The sequence below is a fragment of the Cryptotermes secundus genome, unplaced genomic scaffold (assembly GCF_002891405.2).
Source record: "Cryptotermes secundus unplaced genomic scaffold, Csec_1.0 scaffold2845, whole genome shotgun sequence".
Classification (NCBI taxonomy): Eukaryota; Metazoa; Arthropoda; class Insecta; order Blattodea; family Kalotermitidae; genus Cryptotermes; species Cryptotermes secundus.
This window is the reverse complement of record NW_019736449.1, coordinates 41,875-52,270: the sequence shown is the minus strand read 5'-3', so window position 1 is coordinate 52,270 and position 10,396 is coordinate 41,875. Positions and strand designations below refer to the sequence as shown.

The following is a 10,396-nucleotide window of genomic DNA, read 5'->3' as shown; positions in this document are numbered from 1 at the left end:
AGGGGGGTGATTTGGAAATGGGGAGGGGAAGGGAATGGGTAGAAGGGGGTATATGTGGGGGGGGGGGTTAGAACAACCCTGAAAACGTTGGTAGTAAAGTGAATTAACTTACGACGAAATATGAGGCGGAAATAATCTAAAACGTCTAAAATACATTGCTCTCCTTAAATAGATTTTCGTACATTTTGTATGAAATTCGTTGGGCGATAGCATTACGTAATTGAATCGTGATTTTAATGAAACGAATTGAAGAAATTGATACCAAAGTGAACCAAGTGGTTCTGAGAACAGCCAAATATCGGATCAGATATGTATCATCTCAAATAAGGACTAAAGGGGTGATGGCATGCTAGCTGTTGCACATCTCGCCAGTCTGAAGCATTGGTGGAATGATCACAGGAAGGGCAGAATCTAATTACTCGAATAAATGTGCACCAGAGCCAGTTTGTCCACCATAAATACCACCTTGGTTGCCTGGCGGCTGTGATCACTTGAGCTATGGCACTACCACCACCACCATAAAACGTTAAGCAGTTGGACTGTTTATTGACCCCTTTTGCTCTCACTTCTCTAAATAGTCTCTTCATAGGTCCTCATCAATTTCTTGTTCCAGTTGATCTATGCTTCATTGTTTTGTAGACTCTGCCTTTCTGAATTATTTTACAACGAAACCCCCGTTTATTTCTATAGTCAACACTATTGGTCAGTACATACTCTGTCTTTGGATAGGCCGGAATATACCGGTCCCTTTCACAGTCTTTCTTAGTGTATTTTGCGGTCCGTAATTATGAACTCCTCAGTAACAGTTATTGCCTTTGGCCTCTATCGTTCAACTTTTACTATAATAAATGGAATGTGAACAGTTAACATGTAACGGAGTCGTATATTTTTCGTAATTTGTTGTGATTTAAACTCCTGTCTGATTTCAAATCGTTAGTTATGCCACTTTACTGTTAAGTGACATTTTCGAAGTTACACGCGGTGGATGAAGCCGTCCAACTATTCTGTTCCCTTGAGTTCACTTTGGAAATGTCTGGGAATGTAGAACGTTTGGTGCGACGTACAAAGATAATTGCTTAGTAATTACTGTCGAGGGTTGAGACCTCACACCTCTCGATCTTTCATGTCAAAGCCTCCTCTAATCTTGTGATGTCTGGGAGGTTTCAGATAATCAAAAGTCCGATGTGTGTTTAAGTACACCGATATATTGTCCGGCTTCCCGCAGCTGACGTTAGCGGGAAACTTGAGTAATATGAAATTCAGTAACCGAAGTACGCGTATAGAGAATTTCTACTTTTCTGGGAGTCTCGACATCTTGATTGTAAAATATATTATGAATGAAGGGGAACAATAACAAATTTTGCGTTTTCGTAGTTTATTGTAGGAGTGAAAAGTTAGTAATTTCAGAAATGAAACCTTCGTTGTATCCAGTTTAGCAGTAAGAATACATTTTCTTGTTTCTTAGTACTGCTTTCAGACGTCCTTTGATACAGACCTGGTATATATACAAGTAAGCGCTGTACTTGTGTTCGGGTTGTATCCGGTTCAGCCTTAGGCTGTTTACTATCCTGAGGTTTCTTGTAGTTTTTTTCTGGCTCTAGAGATATTTTCAAATAGGTCACGACCGCCTCTTTCCAGATATTCAGCTGCTAACTATTCGTATAATAATCATCTTTAATTCTCACTTGTAGCTTATTTTTAATTTGTTTAACAACGCTGTCAACATCTCTTAAACTGTATAGCGCCGAATGATTGTATGATACTGAATAATGAATTGGACATAATGTGGAAGGAATCAGTCTTTTACTTTTTGAAGTAATACATCTGCATCCACCTGAAGGACCTGAGGGAAGCTACCAAAATCCGTAGTCAGTATAGTCTGTGTTCTGGCTGAGATTCGAACCGGCGCCTCCCTTCCCGCCTCGTTCAAGTTGGCTTTCCGATTCCGTATACCCCATGTAGCTGAAGTAGAATCGTTGAATAACAGGAAACGATCACAATCAGTGTACAATAGACCACTGGGAAGACCAAGGCGTAGGTGGGTAGACAATATTAAAATGGATCTTAGAGAGATAGGATGGTTAGGTATGGATTGGATCGATCTGACCCAGGATAGGGACCAGTAGACGGCTCTTGTGAATACGACAATGAACCTTTGGGTTTCATAAAATTCTGAGAAATTCTTGAGTAGCTGCAGAATTGGTGGCTTCTCAAGAAGGGCTCAACTCCATGAATAAGTATGTTAACGATTCATTCATACTCTTTTATTTATGAAGTGGGATTTATGGTGAACAAAGTGGCAAAGGGGCAGACTTCCCCCCCCCCAGTACTTCGGTTTCCCCTGCCAATCTTCGTTCCACCAATTGCTCCACAATCACCCTCACCTATCATCTGGGGCTGGTACGAGTACAATAGGCTAGAAGTGGCCGCAGTACAAGGGACTTAGCCCCACCCCACTAGCAATAAAAAAATGTCAGTACATACCGTGGGTTCTTAAGATATAGCCACCAGCTATTTTCAGTATCAATAGAAATCATAAGTTATCAAATTTAAGTTATTTTCAGGTTTTGTTACGAACTTGGATTTGTAGCCAGGGTGGCGACCGTGTGAACTTCTGAGGCGATAATAACGTTAGCGCAATTTATGAATGTGTGGGATTGTCGATGTTCTGAAAGACAACCACGTAAAACTGTAACAATTGTATATATTAAATTATATAAATTGAATGTACAGAATAGCTACGAAGCTATGTGGAATGTCGATGTTAAAAAGTTGGCTGGCCCTGAAAAGGGCGGTTTGTTCCACCGTGAGTGCGCTGGCAGAATTTGCTCCTTTGTAGTAGACCATGTTAGACCGGCGAAAGCGCGTGTTAGTATGTGGGATGTTCCCACAAATATAATGTCCAGAATTTTTGTGTCGTAATATACCACGAAATGCTATGCCCCCCCCCCCCCGCGCACGCACTCACGCACGCACATACACACACAGCGATGTCAAAGAGCAACATTTCTGTAGTCTTGGGAAGGTTGCAACATTTGATCTATTTTTGCAGCAAAAGCAGTGACCTGGAAGATGACACTGGAGACGATGCCAAGTCCGTGCGTACCACCGAGGACAATAAGAAGTATGTTTGTGTCATTATTCCCTTAATCCTAGACAATAAGAAATCAATGTTTATCATTATGCCCTTAAGCAAGGACAATAAGAAAAGATCTTTATTTTTTTCCTTAATCAAATACTGCAAAAAATACGTGTATGAGATCAACGTTATTCTGTTAATGAAGGAAGAAAGAAAGAAACAATTTGTTCCTTAATCAAAGATAATAAGAGTTATTTGTCATATTTCCTTACGCAAACAGGTTAGCACTTTATATTCATATCATTGTGTTTTCATGGAGGTTATAGCATATATATTATGAACAGTTGAAGTTAATTCATTAATTGCTCTAAAGATGCAACTGCACAATGAAACAAAGTGTGGTAGAATTCTGCATTCTATAAGCAGTTTACTTTACAGCAAACTACCCAACAAACTGAAACTGTAGAATGTAAGCAGTACATTTGAACAGCAATTTTATGACTTTTAGCTGATAAGATTTTGTACAGTTGATGAATATCTGAACATGTGATGCAGCTCTTTTATTTATACTAATGCTTTTGTATAATGTTGGATTTGAAGTTCTGACAATGGTGGTAACAATGAGTATGATCACTGGGTTGTAACACAGTGTAGTTTGGTACAAGTGCACTGATATTTTGGAGGAATTTATCGCCTTTATCTTCAGGATCAAAGAGTAAGCCAAGCAAGATATGGCAAGACGCAGGCAGCAAGCAGAGAAAACCAAGTGTGATATAGGCCAGAAAAGCACTATAAGAGGGTCAGTGGTAGCGTTACTATTGTCTCAAAGGGGACTGAGGGAGAACCAGTAAGAGCAAAGGAAAAAGGAAGAAAGAAATAACTGTGTTTGCCCCCTGAAAAAGGCCATAAGATTATCATGTGAATTGGTAAAATTTGGGAGAGAAGTCACATGTATGTCCAGGCAAGAGGCCTAGTGGGTGTAGCATGAGCGACAGTGTTATAGCCCAGAAGATCTTTTCTTCTTTTATTGTTATATGTTTTCTAGTTACAATTATTTTAAAACAGATCTGTGTACATTTACATAAATATTCTTCAAAGCTTCAAGAGCCCTTTTCAGGTTAATTGTGTACATAGCTACTTGTCTGATTTGAATTTTTTTATGATTCCTGTATTCTTTATGCCTTAGGATGTTTTCCAGTTGATCTAACCCTTCCAGCTACACTATGGCTCTGGGGTCAACTCAGCCTCTAACAGAAATGAGTACCAGGAATTAATTAAATAATTTTCCTGGGGAGTAAAGCACGGCCGGCGCATAATGCTGGCAACCTTACCGCCATCCTTGAGCTGATTGTCTAGATAATGGGGGACCCTCAACATCTCATAACCCTTTGGGCCCTCACGGTCTGGTACAGAGATAGCTTTACTTTTTTTACTTTTATTATTTGTTTATAATACAAGACTGTAAATGGACTTTGGAAGAAAGTGATTGAATGACCCAATTAATTAATTAATGTTTAGCCATTCTTAACTTAATTTATCGTTATAGTCTGATCTGATACTCTCTGTAAGATATCATACAGTATTGTTAATTACATTAACTTTGGCAGTTTCAAGAATTTCCAAGCTTTTTGCTGTCATTCATTACAGGCAGAACCACAGTGAAATAGAGAAGCGACGCCGTGACAAGATGAACACATACATCACAGAACTCTCAGCCATGGTCCCAATGTGCCATGCCATGTCACGCAAACTGGACAAGCTCACAGTTCTCCGAATGGCAGTGCAGCACCTCAAGACTATCCGAGGAGCCGTCCATTCTTACACAGAGGGTCATTACAAGCCAGCTTTCCTCTCTGATCAAGAACTGAAAACTCTCATACTTCAGGTATATCTGGGGGATAGGAAAATATTATGAAGAATTTAGATATGGGGGTAGTGTAGTCGGTGTAGTGACTGGCTATGGAGTGGACGACTGAGGGGTTGGAGTTCGAGTCCCAGTAGGGTCAAGAATTTTATCTTCTCCAAATCATCCAGACTGGCTCTGGGGCCCACCCAACCTCTTATCCAATGGGTACCAGGGGCTCTTTCCCCCGGGGGGAAAGCAGCAGGGCCGTGAAGCTGACCATTCACCTCCAGCTAGTACCGAGGTCAAGAAAATGTGATCTATACATCCACTCCCTCATACGCCTTCATGGCGTAGTGCTTCATTCAATTAGCACAGGGACAACTTTACCTTATCTTACCTGTGGCTTGTCTTTAGTTTTCAATTTAGGTTTCACTTATGTCCCAGGTTGTGCTCTGATAAACACAGAATAATGATACTCCTTTCTTTCTACTATAAAAATTACAGTTATAGTCAAATATTTTTGTTAGCAGTTTGTAATCCATTATTTCTTCGAACCATGATGCCTTCCACCTGTCTTTATCATGGTTAATAGGTAAGCCCTAAGACCACAGCAGGGTTATGAATGCAAACAGCTGCTTGAGTTAACATATTATGCAAAACCTGTTACTGTTGCATAATATGTTAATTCAAGCATTTGTCACGTGATTTAGTTGCCATGGAAACGTATTTACAGAGCCATCGCTCAGCAATGGACATTTTCTCTGGCTCAACAAATCTGGCTTTGAGCATACATGTCACAATGTAATTTTCACTACACATTGACTAAGGTAGATCAGAGTCTTATGAAGCAGTAGATATTTTAGTTATTTGAAAGTAAAGTTTCTTCTGTGTCTAAGAACCACTCCATATACGAGGCATGAAGGTAAGCTACACACATTACAGATCTTGGCACTAGATGGAGATCTGTGATCAACTTCACAATCTGGCTGGTTTATCTCAGGAGAATGAGCCTCTGTTGCCCATTAGATAGGAGGCTGGGTGGGCCCAGGTTTTGAGAATATTTATCAGGAAAGCTCTCAAAATATAGCAGCTTCCATCAATGAGAATGATATGAGAGAATAATAACAATAAGACGTATCTTAGATAAATTAAGAGTGTGAGCATACAAGGTAAATAAAACTGGCCCAGAATCATATACAGGAAGTGTTTCACATTAACAGTACTGAACCTTTGGGTCTTTTTTATTGCTAGTGGGGTGGGACGAAGTCCCTTGTACTGCGGCCACTTCTGGCCTATTGTACCAGCCCCAGATGATAGGTGAGGGTGATTGTGGAGCAATTGTTGGAATGAAGATTGGCATGGGAAACCGAAGTACTCTGAGAAAACCTGCCCCAGTGCCACTTTGTCCACCACAAATCCCACTTGACCAGACCCGGGATCGAACCCGGGCCACCGCGGTGGGAAACCAGTGACTAACTGCTTGAGCTATGTCGTGGCCTACCTTTGGGGTTTACTGCCAAACAGTAACTTGGTTGGTTTTTTCATTGACTTTTTCTGAGCATCTTCCATGACCCACTGACTCTGACTTCCAAATGTACTTAATTTTTCATAGGTTTATTATCTCAAACATTAATATTTTTTCTTCTGTTGAGAGAGTGTGTAAATTAGCAAAGGCATTTGACAATCAAGTTATAAGAGATCAGCATTAGGCTCTGGTCAAGAGCTCAAATTTCCAAAAGTCTGAGGAAGACATACATTTTGTGTCAGACTAATTAAAAAAATTATGGGTCACTTGCTTGATATAAATTTCTGAAAGTAAAGTTACTTCAATTTTTAAATAAATAAATTTGAATGAGTTAGTGTTGGAAGTCTGTATCTAGTCCGTAGAATGTACTCTGGTTCTTGTCTGTAATTAAGCAGAATATTTTTCATTGTCAGGCTGCTGAAGGATTCCTGTTTGTTGTGGGTTGTGACCGGGGACGCATTCTCTATGTGTCAGAATCAGTGTCTCAAATTCTGAACTATTCACAGGTAATTAAAGCCATGTGATTTTTTAATAACATATTTTAATTTTTTTGCATTACATAACTTTCGCAGTCAGGTTTCAGAATAAGTAGCTTGCCCATTTGCCTTCAGTAGATTCTTACACAGTCCTGAAATGTGGTTGTTGTTAAAGATTCTAGCCTCACATTGAGATATCTTTCAGGAGAAAGTTCGTGCAAATAAATAGAAATCAGAGTTTAAAATTTAATCAAAATATGTACTACCATGATTATCTTTCCAGTAGGTGCCATAGGAAAGGCACACTCTTAATCTTACCAGCAGCTGCAATCTGAGACACACTACAGTCAGATGCAGAAATCTTATTTAGGTTAATAGAACTGGACTTTTTTTTTTAAATCAGTAATAAATTTCAAATTGGAGGCATACAATAGAACAGATACACTGAGTACTGAGATATAAATTTATGAATTCATTCCTGATCTGCCAGACAGTTTCTCAGTAAGCCATTTTCAAACATATAACTCCTAGTTTCTCCTCTCCTTTTATGGTGACTAGTTCCATATGTTTTCATCATACAGGTTAGCAGTTACCAGACATTTTCACACACATAGCAGCAGAAGTCTGATAAACCATTCATTTAATGCAGTTGAATATGGAGTAATTTTGCTTTTTGTATGTAATTTGTTTCACATTCACTGAACTTAATTCCCATTTTCCTTGATCTGTTAGGAAGTATGGACTTGTATGTAGTGTCTTCACATCTGTATGTCTCCACCAAAATAGGTTTATTTTTGTGGGCTTGCAGTACTGTCAGTATCTAGAATATGTAATGTCAAATGGTGGATGACTGATGAATGATGAATAGGATAGGATATGGAAGGAACCAATCATGGCCTAATTGAGGTACTGTCATGACATTTGTGTGGGTGGAATGAGTAATACTGTAAAAAGATCAGTCACCATATCTTGTACCCTAGCTGAGGTTCGAACCGAATATGACTGAATATGAGTAAAGCATTAGTGCTATGTCAGCTCACTTGGTCCTGTAGGTCTACTGTTTAACTTCCTGTCTCCAGTAATACCAGTAGGGCTAACTTCCTGTCTCCAGTAATACCAGTAGGGCTGTCGCTTGAAAGTCCAGGATGGAAGAGACATAATCACTGCTGAATGTAAGGTCCTGAAATGTTGAGTTTTAATACATCTTTGAAAAAGGGGTAACTTCTGCTAAGGTAGTTTTTTGAAGACTGTAAAACAACATAGCAGTGACAAAAATCTATATTTTAGCTTTTGACAAAAACTAATGAACAGATGGAGGTAGCCATATAAAAGTTGGTACTAGTATGAGTAGTAACTGTGAACATGTCTACATATTCTGTATGAAATATTGATTAACTGTCAATAATTAAAAATATGGTGCAACTTAAATCTTTGAGGTTATATGTGACAGATTTAATGTAGCCACAATCTTAAATTACACGTATGTACAGAAGTGAATGACCGAATAATGTAATTAATAACATATTTCACAGTAAAAGTAGAAGGTGACTAAAGTCTAAGATGTTAAAAGTCACTATGATGCACCATCATCAAAACACTCAGAAGTGAATTATCTGTGACAAAGTTCATGTGCATTACAGGGTGATTTGCTAGGCCAATCGTGGTTTGATATTTTACACCCGAAGGATGTGGCCAAGGTGAAAGAACAGTTATCATCATCTGACCTCAGTCCACGTGAGCGACTCATTGATGCAAAAAGTAAGTCAAGGGCCAGTACTCCTTGATGGTTCCTTACTTATGAGTATCTCCTCTTGTCTTAAGCACTTACTGCATCATTTTTCTTCTCATTTTGTCTTCAGCTATTGATAGATGGGGCAGGATAGCTCAGTCAGTAAAATTACTGGATTCGGTCTTGGTGACTGGAACTTGATTCCTTGAAGAACCAAGATTTTTTCTTTGCCACCTCATCCAGACCAGTACTAAGATCCATTTGTCCTCCTGCCCAGTGGGTATTGAGGGCTCTTTCACCTTCGGGTTAAGCAGCTAGAACATAAAGCTAAATATTCATCTTCATCTAGTGCCAAAGTCTGGAACATGGAGCTTTATCTTGGCAAGATGTGAGAGAGGTGTCTTTACAATTTTCCTGATGATTAAAAAATACTGAATCAGTATCATATTTACTATAAAATTGCCTACATAATGTGATTTTTCATCTTTAATTTCTCCAACTTTGTATTTTGATTGCCCTTGTCTCTAATAGAAATTTCTTTTTAGAATCATTTCCATTCCCTTTGTGTGGTAGGAATTGCTTCCAGTACATGATATATATGATTTTCAGTAGGATACCACAACGAAAAAGATAGAACATGAGCATCTGATTAATTATAATAAAGTATGTATAATATAAGGTTGCCCAAGTCACTCAGCATCATAGAGCAATGGAGTATTGGGAACATAGAGGTGAGTCACCATGTATTCTAGGCTTAGGTACTAAAAACGGTCATCTGGTCACTGTGCTACGAGGGAAGAGTACCTTGTTTTATATGATAGGAGATTAGGGTTTGTCAGCATATGGTGGTGAAGAGAAAGATCCTCTCTCTACTAAAAATTTAATTCTCATTATTTGGAATTTTCTAAATAATTTTAATGGTTGCACCAGCAGGAGACTATACATTTTCCTATGGAAAGGGGAATGAAAATCATGAATTGGATACAGGTTTTTTCGTACATAAGAGAATCGTATCAGCAGTTAAGAGGGTAGAATTCGTTAGTGATATTTTTTTTTTATTTTGAATTGTTTCATTTTTTGGTCCGTTACACTATCAGTCACAAAGTTAATAGAAAGTCCGTCGAGTGTAACAATTTTAAATATATAATAATATATAAAACCTAATGTAATACAATATCTTTGCAGCTATACAACCTCAAGCTGACATCTCCCATCTTCGGGATGAATTAACAAGGAGGAGCTTAGCATTTTACATCAAATGTTTTAAATATTTTAAATATTTTAACATTAACGTTTTAACTTAAAAACAGTTTCGGATGGAAAGTGAGAATTGATAGTGTACTCAACTATCATAGCAAGTGTTGTGCTTTTACACGTCAACATATTTTAGCAGCATCCACACAACAACAAAAAAAAGTGACCTAAAAATTGTTACACTCAACGGACTTTCTATTAACTTCGTTAGTGATAGGTTATCATATATAATACTAAAAGGTCGCTGGTGTGAGATCATTGTTATGAATGTTCACGCCCCAACAGATGATAAAATTGATGACATAAAGGATAGATTCTATGAAGAAGTAGAACATGTATTTGATAAATTTCCGAAGTACCCTACGAAAATTTTGTTAGGAGATTTCAATGCCAAAGTAGGGAGGGAAGACATTTTCAAACCAACAATTGGGAATGAGAGTTTGCATGAAATTAGTAATGATAATGGAGTTAGAGTTGTAAACTTTGC

At 38.3% G+C, this 10,396-nt stretch overlaps 1 protein-coding gene across 6 annotated transcripts in view; it reads left to right on the top strand.

The window, feature by feature from the left end:
• LOC111870004 (protein cycle) overlaps nt 1-10,396 on the top strand; it is a 128,822-nt gene that overhangs the window by 101,521 nt on the left and 16,905 nt on the right. For all 6 annotated transcript variants that reach the window (XM_023861929.2, XM_033753645.1, XM_023861926.2 and 3 more), the window contains 4 exons: nt 3,053-3,124; nt 4,727-4,964; nt 6,864-6,956; nt 8,567-8,684. In XM_023861929.2, the coding sequence (XP_023717697.1) occupies nt 3,053-3,124; nt 4,727-4,964; nt 6,864-6,956; nt 8,567-8,684 (521 nt within the window). The remainder of the gene's footprint in view (nt 1-3,052; nt 3,125-4,726; nt 4,965-6,863; nt 6,957-8,566; nt 8,685-10,396) is intronic.